This window comes from Armigeres subalbatus, chromosome 3, assembly GCF_024139115.2.
Source record: "Armigeres subalbatus isolate Guangzhou_Male chromosome 3, GZ_Asu_2, whole genome shotgun sequence".
In the NCBI taxonomy this organism is placed as follows: domain Eukaryota; kingdom Metazoa; phylum Arthropoda; class Insecta; order Diptera; family Culicidae; genus Armigeres; species Armigeres subalbatus.
In genome coordinates this window covers 164,102,577-164,119,036 of record NC_085141.1, presented here as the reverse complement: position 1 = coordinate 164,119,036, position 16,460 = coordinate 164,102,577, and the positions used below count along the sequence as shown (strand labels likewise).

The following is a 16,460-nucleotide window of genomic DNA, read 5'->3' as shown; positions in this document are numbered from 1 at the left end:
TTTTCAGCGTTGTCTGAACTTATCTTAGCTAGACGATAGGACAGTGGAAAATGACACTGAAATTGCTTCGTCATCATTGCTATCGTTATCTCATTTTATTTTGTTGGGTCAGGTTTCTGATATATGTACATAAAAGGAGTGTGGTGTCCTGTCATTCTGTCAATGCGTTAAAAATTTTAGTATGTGTACACAATAGTCTTTGATTGTTTTTCAGTCCAAATTTTTTTCAACTTTATAATAGCCCATTGATGAAAAGTCTTTGTGTCAAAGTTCACACATTTAATTTTCTTCGATTATAATGCATATCAAGATACTATTTATTAAAAAGCTTGTAGTCTAAATGGGCTTACATAAACATCAATCAAATATTCGGTCAGATTTACTCACGATACCAGTTCCAGTAATGCTTATGGTTCCGGAGTGTACCAATATAAATATACTGCCGTGAATCGCAAGTCAGTCCCATCTGTATACAGCATCCACATACAGATGGGACTGATTTGCGATTCACGGCAGTATACTCCATCCAAATCAGTGCATACATTTGTAAAACATAAGCGCCAGCAGCTTTATCACGCGCGGGAATATCTTTGCTTTCTACGAGGTCATTTCGACAGCAGTTCACTGTGGCAGTTAGTTTGGCCCCTCGCATATACCTACTAGCTGATACTACCGTCGATTCTCCGCAAAAGTTATAATTTAAATTAGGCAAGCTGCGAAAGCAATTTGTATTTGTACGTCTGGTGCGTGGTTCTCAGTTACTGGAAGGTTTTTGAATCAGTAGGACGTTGTTGTGCAGTACCGTAGTGGAACAAACTGGAACATAAAGACAGTGCTGTTTTATTCATTCATCTTGAAAAATGGACAACTCTTGCGCCACTCTATACCCAGAAGCAACATGTGTGCTGACTACAAACGAGAGGCAGTTCAAGATGCTGAACCAAACTGTTGGGAATGGTCAAGTTAGTATAACTTTTCCTAGACTCGTTGTGATTAGGTATTATTGTTTTCTTACCAACACATTCGCGATGTTGAGTTCTAGTGACTGCAGTATAATTAGTTGTGCTGCTTCAATCATTATCATGGTAGATCTCTACTGGATGCATCACAGCTAGTTCAGGGGTCGAATTATATTCGTTAATCATTGAATGTCAAGTGTGCAGTGATAACCAGCTCCACGTGATTAGAATTTTCTCATTAGTTCTCTCGCTCTTTCAATTGAATTGGTTGTATTTTTTGTGTTTTACTGGTTTTACTCAATTGATGATTCGATAGATTTAGGTTGTTTCAGATAACAAGATCAACCTTTTATTGTGAGATGGCTTTTTAACGAAAGATTTCGCCTTCCTTCACTATACTGGGTTTGGGAATTATTTAGAATTTTAGTTATGCTAACAGGGATCTTCAGTTATTCTTGCGAGCAAGGGCGTAGGATTGCCAAACAGAACAGGCAAGTTCGATTCTCGGTCCGGCCTAGGATGTTTCGGGTGAGACACATTCTCGACTCCCTGCGCGAAGTGTATCAATCGTACTTGCCACACTAGATATACTCATGCAATTGCAGGCATAGACAATAGGGTGCCAATGGAATGTATGGGAAACAATCATCTAATTTCAAAAAAACGACATTGCTGTTGCTCACAAGTTTCATTACCCCAAAATATGAACTCAATTGAACATGATTTAGGGGTGCCTAAAAATCATCAAGTTTTGAAATGTTTACCAATGAAAATTTTCCCAAGGGGGACTGTAGTATAGTGAAACACGTCTTCTTGGCTTGGTGGCGTAATCGATAATGGTTTATTGTGCTAACGTCATTGATTGCAATAGTATAACCAGACTGCTTAGATTTGTATAGATTTCTAAGATCCTACATCTCTCTTCTTTCTTAATATTAATGTTTTATATTCAATTAGAATGAGTAAAATATAATTTATAATCATTAAGGTAAACAGGTTTACGTTTCACTCTTCCGTCATGCTGGCGTTTACGGTTCGTTGAAGTGATGGACTTTTCCGCTTTGTTTGGAGTCGTGTACGTATATGGTTTTGTTGCATCATCCTGGAGAAATTTCTCGGATTCTGTTTTCTGATTTAGAAGTGGGTTTCGACAATGTATTTTCTTAGTATGGTTTACGTGTCTGTTGCAAACCACTCCATTATCTAGATTTCGTAGATGTAATCTTGTACCTTCTCTTTGAATTACGATATATTCTTGTGGATTGAATGTTAGTGTTAGCTTGTTCTTTTTAGTTGTATTTTTAATAACAACTATATCTCCAACATCGATGTTGGAAGGTTTTGCTCGACGTTTCTTATTAGTATATTCCTTCCCTTTTTCTTTTGCTAGCTTGTCGTTTTCAATTGCTTTTTCAATAACAATCTCTCGTTCTCTTCCTGGAAATCGATCACGAATGTTCCATCCGAACATGAGTTCAGACGGCGAATAGTTTGTCACAGCATGTGGTGTAGCTCGATACGCGTGTAAAAAATCTTGAAGATCGGTTTTCCAATCGCGTCCCATAGTAACACTAAGTTTTAATGTTTTCAGTAATGTTCGATTTTGCCGCTCAACTAGCCCGTTTTGAAAAGGAGCATAAGGAACCGTATGGTTGATCAAAATTCCATTTGAACGACAAAACGTTGAAAACTCTGCCGAAGAGAAAGGTTGTCCATTGTCACATACTAGTTGTTCCGGATATCCAAAACGAGCAAAAATTTCCCGTAATTTGGTTATAGTGTTTATCGCAGTCATTGATGGTACAAAAATTGCCTCTAAATATCTAAAAATAAATAACAAAAGTTATCCGTAATTTGGTTATAATGTTATCTGCAGTTATTAATGATAAAATAATGGCCTCTAAATACCTTGAAAAATAATCAGTAACGACTAGAAGATGTTGCCCGTTAACAACTTCCGTGAAATCAATTGCGATTTTCTTCCAAGGTCGGTCTGGTATGTTAATCCTCGAAATTGGCTCTGTAGCTGGTTCCGATACTAAAATACATTCAGTGCAATTTTGTACGAAATTCTCAATCATTATGTCCATGCGTGACCACCAAACTTTTGCTCTCAACCTACGTTTCATTGACGATATACCCAGATGGGGATCATGTGCAAGCTGAAGTATCTGTTTTTGCAAACATCTTGGAATAACAATCTTTTGATCTTTCATGAGCAGGTCTCCATCAGTGGACAGATTTTGAGATAATTTCTTGAATCTCTGCAAAGTTTTAGGCCACCGTCGCGGATTGAAAGGTAACCATTTAATAACATCCTGTAATTCCGTGTCATCCTTGGTTGCATTTATAATTTCATCCAGAGAAATAGCCATAGGGCAAGCATCGGTAGCTACAACTCTGATGATCCTTTCTGACTCTTCATCGAAGCATTTCCCTAGATTAGGAGTGGACTGGCACATCCGTGATAACGGATCAGCAATATTATTTTTACCTGGTCGATACATAACTTTATAGTTATATGCCATTAAGCGTAGTTTCCAGCGTTCAATCCGTGGCGATGGTTTTATTCTATCTCCGAAAATCGCAACTAGTGGTTTGTGATCGGTTATAAGCCAAAAAGATTTTCCATATAAATAATAGTAGAATTTTTCACATGCCCACACAAGCGCTAATGCTTCGCGTTCTGTCTGAGCATATTTTTGTTCAGTTGATGTCAAAGTTTTTGATGCATAACAGATTATGCGATTTTCTCCAGACGTCCTGCGTTGTACCAATACGGCACCCAATCCAACTGGACTTCCATCTGCGATGACGAATGTTTCATCTTTTGGATCATAAAACCCTAATATTTCGTCTTTCAATAAAATGTTCTTGATTTGTTCAAACTTTTCTTGGTGTTCTGATTTCCAAATAAATGGAGTCCCTTTCCGTGTTAATAGATTCAAGGAATAGGTCATAGTTGCCAAATCTGGTATATACTGATGAACAAAATTTATGAGGCCTAAAAAACTCCGTAGTTCTTCAGCGGTTTTTGGATTTTCCATTATTCTTATAGCTTCCAATTTTCCACGGGAAACTGAGATACCATGTCCAGAAATATGATATCCCAAAAATTCAGTTTCTTTGACGCCAGTCTCAACTTTATCCAAATTTAAAAAAACATTAAATTGGCGGAGACGCTCATAAACTAACTTGGTTCTAGCAAGAAGTTCTTTGTTATCTTTTGCAGGAATTAAAATATCGTCGATGAATACAATAAGCCAAGGAAAGTCAGCAAATATCATGTCCATTGCTTTTTGAAATAACTCCGGCGCTGCTGAGAGACCAAACATTAATCGTTTATATCTCATTAGCCCTACTGGTGAAATGAAAGTTGTTATGTATCTGCATTCTGGTTTCAAAACAATTTGATGAAATGCTTGTTTGATATCTAGTTTTGTGAATATGTGGTTTCCACCTATCTTTTTCGTCATTTGCTCAAGGGTTGGTAGAGGATGAATTTCTCGAATTACAGCTTTGTTTGCTTCACGTAAATCGACAATAATGCGAACTTCATCAGAGCTCTTTCTTTTCACAAGCATTGGTGAAACCCACTCTGAAGCTTCGTTCACCCGTTCAATGATGTCTTGTTTCTCAAGCTCTTCTAACTTTTTCAGAGTAAACTCTTCTAGGGGAAAAGGAATTCTACGTAAGCTTTGCCGGACGGGTGGAATAGTTCTATCAATTTTGATGCATACTTCAATCCCTATTTATTTTGAACATATTTAATTAACCATACATATAATCAATAATTCAAAAAAAGAAATTTTTTTTTTTTTTTTTTTTTTACCGGTGATGCACGGGAACGCTTCTTTGTTAATTTCGTAGAGGAATTTCACCAGTCCAAGCTTGACGGCCGTATTTCCCGACAGGAGCGAGCATTTGCCCCCAAGGATGACGTAAAATTTCGAATTAAAGAATTTGTTGTTGAATTTTATCTCGGTCTCGACTTCTCCTAATACTGTCAACTGATTGCTGGATCCGTAGCTTTTGAAAATTTTGGTACTTCCTTTCTTGACTGAGTAAGCCTCAAAACCGATCTGTTTAAGGATACGCCAGTCTTCTTCGCTTAAGATATCTTCATCAGCACCAGTATCGATAACGAACATCAAAGGAACTCCACCGACCTCGATTTTTACCTTACGCTTCCCGCCAAGGTGAAACAAGTCGAAAACATCATCATTATTCTTGTTCTCTTTGGTTTCTGTAGTAGCTTCGTGTACTTCTCGAATGAATCGTTTCTTCGGTTTCTCATGTGATGAAATTGGTTTTGATTGTTTCCTTTTCAAAAAACAGCAGCGTGCAAAATGACCGGTTTGTCCACAGCTCCGGCATTTTTCGAATTTTGCTGGACACGAAGGATCACTGGATTCATGACGACTATCGCATCGGACACAGCGGGGTCGGTTGCGGAACTTTTTCTCAGTATTAACTTTATATATAGATTCTTCGCCTAGATGATTGTTAACTTCATCCGTACCTGGTTTGGAATTTCCGGCGGTTTCCCATCCAGCAAGCTGAAGGTCGACTGACTCATGACTACGTCCTATGGCTAAAACCTGATCCAAAGTATAATCCTTTTCAAGCCATTTGCGCCGAAGTTGCATGTTGTTTGTAGTCGCAATTACTTGGTCCACGATCATATTGTCCGCTTGATCACTGTAGTTACAATAGGATGCTTGCTTTTTCAACCGGATGACAAACGCGTCGAGTTTCTCTTTAGGGCCGGGTGTCATCTGACGAAACCTCTGTCTTTCATATGCTTTAGAAACCCGAGGAATGAAATATTCATCGAGGAGCTGCATCGCCGCATGGTACCGGTTTCCGAGAACATGTTCCTCGTCAGCCTGGATTTTTGAAATTATCTTCCGAACGTCCGGTCCTCCGAATAGCATCAGGGACTTGAATTTTCCTTCGTGATCTTTCCACGCCAAGTAGGCATCAAAATGCTCTCTCCATTTTTCCCATCGTAACGCCGTGGGTCCCTCAGCCTCTTCCACAAACGGAGGCATGAGGTTAGTTACCTAATCAAGGAAATTAAATATCGATGCATTTATATTTTCTACTTAACAAACAGCCATGACTAACAACTTTCAAGAAACACTCTGTTATAATGGGTTCATCCACACAGGTTTAGCTTGCATTTAGCATTTGTTTTTTTTTATTCAACCTTCCATCGTAGAAATCATCCTGCATTTCTGCCAGGTTCTACAACTCTTGGTGTACAACCACTGTCAATAAGGGCTTCACCGAAATAAGAGTATCACATTTTGACCTCTTCAACTTTGGTAAATACAACCCTATTCATTCGACATCGGTTATCCTGACTACTGCAGGTCCCGTGATCTCTCTTGAGACATTCAATGAAGTGGTCTCGTCACCCGTACTCCTGGTTCTAGTATTTCAGGACATCAAGTGACATGGTTTATCAGAATCCATTCCCGACTTCGGGTTCTGCAAAAACGTCATATTGCATACTTCATCCCTAAAAGTGGGTTTCTGATTACCATCGCCATGATTCCAAATATCTAGCAACCATATTATTGAGCACCAGGTACAACCCTGTGGCCCATTATATCAGAGCTTGAAAGTTTGAAAGGACTTTGAGTTCTACCATCGGCCAAGCCATTTTTTTGTGTTTGAATTTCAGAATCTTCGGTTTTCCGCTCGTCGCCAATTGTAGTATAGTGAAACACGTCTTCTTGGCTTGGTGGCGTAATCGATAATGGTTTATTGTGCTAACGTCATTGATTGCAATAGTATAACCAGACTGCTTAGATTTGTATAGATTTCTAAGATCCTACAGGGACCAAAGGAAAAGTCGAAAATCGAATTCCTGGATTTTTTGAAAAAAATGAGATCTTCGTGTTCTGGGGGATGCAAAACTCCCTGTATAGGAATAAAGGATCCGGCAGACCTAAGCGATTTGAACGCCGCGACGGCGACAACTAGCCGCCGCGATTCTATCGTTGGGTCGCTGCAGGCAATGTTCTATTTACGCTCCCATATCAATGGCGACAGAATCGCTGTCGCCAAGCGATAGAATCGCGTCGCGACTGTCGCGTCGCGTGTGTTTGGGGGAACCTTAAAGCCAGAGTGTATGTAATTAAGAGTGGCGACACTGTCAGAATTGGAACAAAATTCATCTGTCATTCCCATACAAAATCGTGTTCCAAACGAGCAAGAGACCTGTCAAATGCGGCACATGTCGCCACTCTTAATTACTTACACTCTGCTTAAAGCTATGTCCATTTAGAATCCAGAATCATTGTATTGCAGCGGCACGGAAAGTGACCGCTGCAAGAATTCTTTTACAGCGGTTTGTCTACCTAGCCGAAAGGAGAGAAAAAAATGTGCACACCCACGTTTATAATCCTGCTCATTGACGATGGAACCTACGTCAAAATGGATTTGGAACAGCTTCCTAGCCAAAAATTCCACATGGCGACGGCACGAGGAGTAGTTCCTGCGATGTTTATATTTCTCGGGTACTTATTCAAAAGGACGTATGTGATTTTGTAAACAAAGATTCAAACGACGAATTGTCCAATCTGATAGCCCTCCCACGCGAACCATCACCACAGACAGGTAGGGGAAGCCTTCGGCTACCTGTTGGGGGTGTTGGTTTGCGTGGGAGTGCCATCAGATCGGATAAATCGACGTTTCAATCTTTGTTTACAAAATCACATACGTCCTTTTGAATAAGTACCCGAGATTTGCTTTTTGGACAAAATTGCAAAAAAAACATGATTTTGGCAAGGGATAGGCAGCTGTGGAGCAAAGACCTAAGTGTTTGTGACGAATAAGACGATGGACTTGAAGCTGTACAAGTAGGAATGTCTCAAGAACCGCAGTCTACCTTCCATAAAACCCTTAAAGGTCCCGTGAAGTTTTGGCCAGATTTGGCGAGTTGCATGTTGCACCACTTTAGATAATTAGGCTGCTTTCCGGTCCAATCGGCCATCGTGAAATTGATCCACTCACTAGCTAGGTCAATTAACTCCTGGTTCCTAGCTAGGTCAATTAAATATCTGGTTCCCACTACAGTGAGTCGAATGTTTGGCGTAATTCTATGGGACATTTCCATAAGGATGTAAACTTTTGTTCTTTCAGCACAGGTCATGCCTGTTTGTGATAATATCCGTGCACTTCTCCGAAATATCCTCTATCTTATCGACCAGAAACAGGCAACAACCAGCTGTCATGCCATTTTTTCCTCGTGGAAAATAACATAACGGAAATCAATTAAGCGGCACTGGTGCTGGTCAAACATGGTGCGCGCACGCCCACGGCAGGAATTTGAACGATACTGAAAAATGAAAACTCATTAGAAAATATTTGAGAAGTTAAACTGTATTCGCTTACATTTTTTCGCCAAAAAAAAAATGATTCAACCATCAGTTTTCCAAGCTCGATTCCAACACTAACAAGTCTATTAGTTTGCTTTTGAGTTTTATATGCAGATGTTGATAGTTATCGACTATCGATGGTTGCATATACAATTTATTGGCAGAACCAATGGTATGAAAATAGATTGCATTTATATGGCATGTAGTTAGTTATTAAATATTCTTGTTGATAAATGAATTTCAAATGCTGCACATGAAGTCGTGATAACTGCAGTCGAATCTGTTTAATATGATTCACGCACATAAAATATAATGGTGGTTTGATCTCAGTGTACTCCTATTATCAAAAGTTCAAATATAGCGTAATAATTTTCTAACAATGCTGAAATTAAAGTCGATTGTTTAGCATAAGTTAGAAAACGATCTACGGATGTTTCATCCCCATGGGCGTTGTGGTTCTCCCAATACGTGCTCTTGAAAAATCACTAGAAAAAGAACGTGGTTTCCAAGATGGCCGATTCATGGCTTTGATATATAACCACCTTAATACCGTCATATTTTGGGGTAATGAAACTTGTGAGCAATGTCGTTTTTTTAAATTCGAAAATGTAATTTTCATTGGCACCGTAATAGACAAGTTTGCAATTCATAACTGAGGAAATGCTAATAGAATGCTTGTTGTTGTTGAAGTTGAAAAGCAGGCCAAGTTTCAGTTGGAATATAGAGCCTTAGAAGAAAAAGAAGAAGTTATTCAGAAGTATACAATAAGATACCCACAAATCGCCCTCACCTCAGTTTTCGCAACATGTTTAAAAATTCTATTTATTTATTACTAGCAGACCCAATGAACTTCGTTTCGCCCAAAATTGATTTATTCTCTGCTTAGTTCTCGAGTTACGCAGGATTTCCCGTTTCATTTGTTTGGGAGCCCCGCCTTCCCAAAGAAGGGAGAGGTCTCGAACCATCTTAAGAACCTTCCCCGGCCCCAAAAACCTCTGCAGACAAATTTTAACGCCGATCGGTTCAGTAGTTTCGGAGTCGGAGAAGATTATTCCTCGAAAACCAGTTGTCGAAAACAGTTAAACTTCCTAAGGCAAAAATAATATTGTAGATCCAGTTGAAAACCGAACTGAGTTCTCGCAACAATCGCATTTTCTCCTATTTCCTAATGTCGCGAGTGGTGCGTACGGCTATGGCATAGATGCGCACTATTCGTGATGCAGTTGCGACATCTGGAAATGGGAGTAAATGCTGGTTTCAACTGGATCTACAATATTTTGGCCAAGCCCATAATGCGATCTGGCCAATTTTCAATCGATCATAGTCCCATATTTCTCAGTCGAATGTATCTTGTTGTGAGCAAATCGTTTAAAGATAAGTGCCAAAAAAGTGAGTTAAACTTTTCAACGCGTTTTTGGTTTGAGAAACCCAGATTAATTCACTTAGCAGTGACAATGCCTTTCTAGATGCAATCCCTTGGTTTTGCCTTAGTTTTTTAACTTACTTATGAATCCTGTACACACTTAAAATATTTTACAGTCTACGGTAATTTTTTACCGAACTTTCAACAGCTGAACGTACGGTAATCAGTTCGGTAATCGAAACGATTACAGTTTGTTCGGTAATTTGATTATGTCATGACCTGTCAAAATTTACAGTACTGTTCGGTAATTTCAAAATAGAAACTACAGAACACTACGGTACTTTTTCGTTTAAAAAATGGAAAAATATAACTGTTTGATGCTTTCAAAGATAGCTATAAAATAAAATACAATTGCGGTTTCAAATCGTGACTTTATTTATTCATTTTGTTTTTAACTTATCTTAGCTTGTGATAGAAATACGTCTGAACAAATTTGGCACATTTTCCGTACATACATGTTCCATGGAACAACGGCAACTTTTTGCTAAAATAACTGCAGTTCAAATAAATATTTACACACATATATGTATTCACTGCTTTGAATACATTTCCAGACGCATACTTTTCCCGGCAGAGAAAATATCCCCCAAGGAAGAATCTGAAAAGAGTATAATTACGCTGAAAATCGAACCACTTTTATAAAGTACGTTAAAATACCTGTTATTATGTCTGCTATCTACACCTGGGCATTATTTTTTATGATGAATCCGATGGAAAAAAATTGAGACCGTTTTGCGAACTTTCTGAACCGCTTAACCGCTAGCTGCAAAAAATTTCTGTAGACAAGTATGGCTTTGCAGTTTGACAGCCTAGTTTACCGAAGTACTGTAATACAGAATTAATTTTACAGTTTGTTCGGTATTTATTTTACCATGTACGGCAGTCACCAGATTTTACAGTATGAACTGTAAGTTTCAGTACCGAGTTCTGTCAAATAATTTTTGAATTACAGTTTGATCGGTAAAATTTTACCGAAATCCGGTAAAATGAATCTTTTTAACCGAACTTACTGTAACTTTTAATGTTTACCGAAGTTTTTCGTCAAAAAAATTACCGAACAGCGAAATCTATTTTAAGTGTGTACACCTCTGGTGGTGCAAAGGGCCGACTTGAAAGATCTCCATCCTGAGCGTTGCCCAGCTATCACTTTAACCTGTTGCCAGGTTAGATTTCGGTCGACTTCTTTTATTTCTTCATTGAGGCTTCGCCGCCAAGAGCCTCTGGGTCTGCCTCTGCTGCAATGTCCCGCTGGGTTCCAGTCTAGTGCTTGTTTACAGATTTCGTTTCCGCCCCTACGTAGAGTGTGGCCGACCCAGCCCCACTTACGATCCCGAATTTCTGTTGCTATCGGCCTCTGGTGACAAGGACGATGGAGCTCGTTGTTTGAGATCCGGTTCTGGGGCCACCATGCTCGAATTATATACCGCAGGCATCTGTTGATGAACACCTGCAGCCGTTAAGTGTTTTGCCTTAGTGTGATACACATAATAAATAATTGCCTACATTACGGCTCTTGCATACCCTGTAAGGCAACTCGTCCACCAACATACAATTTTCTTCAAAACTTTTGAACGCGTTAACCGATTGTGATTATATTTAATAGTGATCAACTAGGGTATCTCCCCCGTCGAATGCAACTTGCGGAAAAATCGATTAAGAATTACTATATGAAAAAGTGGCTAATGTTTTTCGGTTTTCGTGAGCATACAAGAACAGACAGGCATTTGTTCAGCTCGACGAGCTGAGTCGATTGTTATATAACATCATGGGTTTCCGAGACTTCTGTAAAATGTTCGATATTGGAGTGAAATGATAGCCTTTCGGTTCAACTTTGTTGTACGAGAAAGGCAAAAAAGATGTATTTTGGTCATAACTGCGTGCGATCTGGCTGAAAACAATGGGACAGGATTCCAAGTCGAATGAAACTTGTTGTGAGCAAATCGGTTCAGGAGTGCCTAAAATGTGGTCTAAACTTTTATACGCGTTTTTGGTTTAAACAAATTGTATTTCGGTCATAACTTCCAAGCCCATAGCCCAATTTTCAGCAGGAAACAATGGGACAGGATTCCTAATCGAATGCAACTTGTGTGCAAATCGATTGAGGGTAATCAGTGATAGTGAACACAGAGTAGTGATCAAAAAGTGAGCTAGACGTTTTTGCTCGCACACACACATACACACTAGAGTGAGGCGCAGTTGTATGGAAAAAAGCAAACTTCATCCAATCAAGTGAGATCAAGGTTTTTCTGAATCGTTTTGGTACCCCAATCAACTGTGCAAAATATGGGGTCGTTGCGTCTATGAATTGCCTAATAATGGACAGATTTATGGATCAAACAAAAGTCACATATTCTTAAAATTAATTTATTAATACCTACGACAATTCTACAGACAGCTACATGGAAATATATTTTCATTTTTCATTTGAACACACATAAACTAACATCAAATGTAGTTTCGAAGTGCCCATACAAAAAAAAAACTGCAGATATTAAGTAGGGGGAATGACGGCTTTGGCAGGTTTTGTTCTATTATTGGCAGGGGGCTTTCACAGACAAACAGACATAACACTCGTCAAATTTTCATCGTTCACTGATTTACTGGTCAATTCAAATAATCATTAGTTGGCCAATCGATCACTCGTGGCGCGCGCATCGGTTTTGCTCCAGTTTGACGTTTGCTCACTACCGCCATCTGGTTCGTGATTTGCCTAACTAACTGAAATCAACAGATGTCGTTAGTGTTTGCATGACGATGAATTTGATGAGTATATGTTCTATGTGTTATGTCTGTTTGTCTGTGGGGCTTTTTTATGACTGACTAGGCTCAAATTTGGCCTAAACATTCTTTGCATATCAAAGGATATTGTGGCCAAATTTCATAAAATTTGGACGACAAAAACCCCCCTGCCAATAATAGAACAAAACCTGCCAAAGCCGTCTTTCCCCCTAATTTGATTAACAGTAAAAATAGCACTTCATTCACTTGATCCTACAATTTTATTAGTATACGATAGCATATGTGCGGCAGTACGAGTGTTATTTTTCTGAACATAAACCGATGTTTCTTAGCTTTCCCAGTGAACATGAAGGGAAAGTTCAAACTTTAACGACAGATAACAAAATCATGCGTTGCAAAGTTGGCATAAATTACATTACAATAATCTTGCCAACAAACTGTTACAATAGTTGTCGAGATGTACAATTGTTAGACAGGTTTACTGAAATTCCAATAGAAGAGAAAGAGTTAAACATTTAAGGTTTGTTATTAGATCAATAGCTTTAACTGTATGAAAGTTTTGACGTAGAATTACGTCCTTCGGCAAGATAGGGGAATCATTCCAAAGTTTCAAATTTGGGACCGTCACGAAAAGAGGTCAGGAAGGAAAAGCCAGTAACTCAGCCGTTTTACAACGGATTGTGGAGATTTTGGTACGAATCGCACAGTAAACTCTCTAAGAGATTCAATGCATTTTCGTCAGACTGTGGAAATTTCACTTTTTCAGTAAATTGCGTACATTTCGGCCATTACCCATCCGGCAGGAATATGCACAAAATGTTGATGATCGAATTTTGAATCCACCCCGTATTATACGTAATTCTACATTCAATTTGCGGTCGTGTCTTTGCTACAACCTTCTACTTTTTTTTCTATTTGATGCAATCGGCTATTATGTCGGATTGAAATAATACTCTGCTTAACACAATCTGAATAAATCATATGATTTCCATTGCTACAATGTTTATAACTTGGCATAACATCTTCCACTGAGACGTTTCCACCTTGCAGTTTTTTTTCTCCCAGCTTTAATTTGTACAAGTAACTTTTAATTTTTAATAAACTAGTTCGTCACCTGCGCCTTACATTTTAAAGTGACATTTACTTTCATCATGTTTTATGCTTTCCCCAGAAACTAGAAATTAGTTGCTGACCAATGCTTTCTGCAGGTACAGAATCCGTCAGGAATAAACTGCCGCTGTACGCAAAACTGCCCCATTCAATGCCCCAATTTTTTGTCCCGATTTGGATGAACTATCCTCCTTTGCATGAGGAAAAGTGAGAAAACTACAACTTGTTGATTAAATAGAATTTATTATTTGTTATTTAAATATTTTGCTTTAACTTATATATGCATTTCTTATCCTCTGTTTGTAGGTCCGGGGACACCAACGTGTCCCTTCAGACACCAAAGAATTTCACGAAGCAACAAAGCGCGACGCATTAATTCGGTTGCGAAAGGACTTGGACAATCTACTGCAAACCGGCGATGATGCGAAGAAACAGATTTTGCAGAAAGAAATGTGCGGCTTTGAAGCACTTTTCCATCGATTTCTGCAGGAAGATGGCCCTTCCGTGGAATGGGATCGAATTCAAAAGTTACCACAAGATGCTGTCAAGGATTACTCTAGTCTGAGAACGCCTCAGGAATCCGAAATTCGTCAAATGTTGGACAAATTGGTCGTAATCAAACTGAATGGCGGCCTAGGTACTTCTATGGGTTGTCACGGGCCAAAGAGTGTGATTCCCGTGCGGAATGATCTAACATTCCTTGATTTAACAGTGCAGCAGATTGAACACTTGAACAAAACATACAGTGCCAACGTACCGTTGGTGTTGATGAATTCTTTCAATACCGATGATGACACGGAGAAGGTCATTCGCAAGTACAAAGGCTTCCAGGTTCAGATCTACACATTCAATCAGAGTTGCTACCCACGTATCAGTCGCGACTCGTTGCTGCCGGTTGCAAAGGATTTCAACATCGAAAGTGATATCGAAGCGTGAGTATTGTTATTTTAGCTGTGTTTCCTTCGTTTTCCGAATTTTAATCGAATAATCATTCACGCAAGGCAAGATTAGTTTTTTTTACTTTAGTATAACTAGTATCTTGTTTATTTTATTGTTTATCTTAGAATTAACTTTTCAAATAGAGTTTAATTCGAAGCTTTCATAGGTCTTTATTGCTTCCATCATTTAGTTGAAAACCCTCCGTGTTTTTTCGTGCGGTATTTAAACATTCTTGCCCATTTGTAATTTTACTCCAAACATACGTTGCAATATCCCCATTATTATGATAAATTCATAATTTAAGCATGTCTAATTACAAATATCTATTATTCCAGGTGGTATCCCCCAGGTCACGGAGATTTCTACCAATCGTTCCAAAACTCGGGACTGCTCAAAAAGTTCCTTGACGAAGGACGCGAATATTGTTTCCTGTCAAATATCGATAACCTGGGTGCGACGGTTGATATTAACATCCTAAATCGTTTGCTGGGTGATGATCGTCAAGGAAACAAACCAATCGAGTTCGTTATGGAGGTCACTGACAAAACTCGCGCCGACGTTAAGGGTGGTACTTTGATTCAGTACGAGAACAAATTGCGGTTGCTGGAAATTGCTCAGGTCCCTAAGGAACACGTGGACGATTTCAAGTCCGTAAAGACGTTCAAATTTTTCAACACCAACAATATTTGGGCTCGTTTGGAGTCCATTGATCGTGTGCTGAATGCACGAACTATGAATATGGAAATCATCGTGAACAACAAAACGCTGGATAATGGAATGCGAGTGATCCAATTGGAGACCGCTGTCGGTGCGGCCATGAAATGTTTCGATGGCGGCATTGGTATCAATGTACCACGATCTCGTTTCTTGCCTGTCAAGAAAACATCCGATCTGCTTTTGGTTATGTCGAACCTGTACAGCTTGAAGTACGGATCACTAGTTATGTCACCACAACGTATGTTCCCCACGACACCCTTGGTCAAACTTGGAGACAATCATTTTAGCAAAGTCAAAGAATTCCTCGGCCGTTTCGCTAATATCCCTGACTTGATAGAATTGGATCACCTTACGGTGTCTGGAGATGTGACATTTGGTCGCGGTGTGTCCCTCCGTGGTACTGTGATCATCATTGCCAACCATGGTGATCGTATAGATATTCCGGCTGGAGCAATTTTAGAGAACAAAATTGTGTCTGGTAATATGCGCATTCTTGATCACTAATCAGGTGTTTCCGTGTCGTTTCTAATGAGGCCCAACATCGTATATCTGCTGTGAGAGAACGCCGACATAAAGCGCACCATAGAAAACATATTTAAAGAGCTTCTTAAAAGCAATTATGTCACCCAGTGTAGCAATAATATGTGCAAAAGTTTTGAACTTTTTTTTCATTTAAGAAACATTTTATATTTACAGGCGAAGTTTCATCTGATGAGAATTAAAAATTTAGGGGTTTTAAATATAACTTATACATAGATGAAAAACAACAAAACAAAGTTTTATTGATATTTTGTTATCGTGTGTAGATTTGTTTATAATTTTGTTTTTAAAGCTTTTGAATAAAATGTTTGTAGTACATAGTTCAGTAACTGTAGCCTGAGTCAATTAATCCGAAATGTCACAAGCATTCAAAGTTCAGCGAGCATGTCCGAACTTGGTTTTCCGGCGGAACTGATTAGACTAATACGTGCAACGATGGTTGTCTCGAAATCAAGTATCCGGATTGCATACGAAGTGTCAACCTCGTTTGTAACCTTAGACGGATTGAAGCAGTGTGATACACTTTCGAATTTATTGTTCAACATTGCACTCTATTAGGAGATCTGGCGTGCAGAGGAGCGGCACTATCATCACACGGTCGCATATGCTCCTGGGCTTTGCGGACGACATCGACCTCATTAG

The 16,460-nt window shown here is 39.1% G+C and overlaps 2 protein-coding genes across 4 annotated transcripts in view; one reads left to right on the top strand and one right to left on the bottom strand.

The window, feature by feature from the left end:
• LOC134225754 (UTP--glucose-1-phosphate uridylyltransferase-like) overlaps positions 1 to 16,147 on the top strand; it is a 53,569-nt gene extending 37,422 nt beyond the window's left edge. For 2 of the 3 annotated variants that reach the window (XM_062706103.1, XM_062706102.1), the window contains exons 2-3: positions 13,929 to 14,554; positions 14,897 to 16,147. In XM_062706103.1, coding sequence (XP_062562087.1) covers positions 13,929 to 14,554; positions 14,897 to 15,782 — 1,512 coding nt within the window. In that variant the 3' untranslated portion in view covers positions 15,783 to 16,147. Of the gene's footprint in view, positions 1 to 828; positions 963 to 13,928; positions 14,555 to 14,896 lie in introns of those variants that run through there. The other variant, XM_062706101.1, reaches the window with a different exon arrangement.
• On the bottom strand, positions 2,163 to 6,660 carry LOC134219115 (uncharacterized). Its single transcript, XM_062697805.1, has 3 exons — positions 6,616 to 6,660; positions 4,792 to 6,025; positions 2,163 to 2,194 (listed from the first exon to the last, which is right to left on the bottom strand). Exons 1-3 carry the CDS (start codon positions 6,628 to 6,630, stop codon positions 2,163 to 2,165), a joined length of 1,281 nt encoding a protein of 426 aa, XP_062553789.1. The 5' UTR covers positions 6,631 to 6,660.
• Positions 16,148 to 16,460: the final 313 nt, after the last annotated feature.

What these genes read in the sequence shown, in the direction of transcription:
- LOC134219115 (XM_062697805.1), bottom strand. An exon ending in AGCGTTCCCGTGCATCACCG is followed by an intron (nt 2,195 to 4,791) that starts GTAAAAAAAAAA and finishes CGTAATTCAAAG; the next exon opens with AGAAGGTACAAGATTACATC.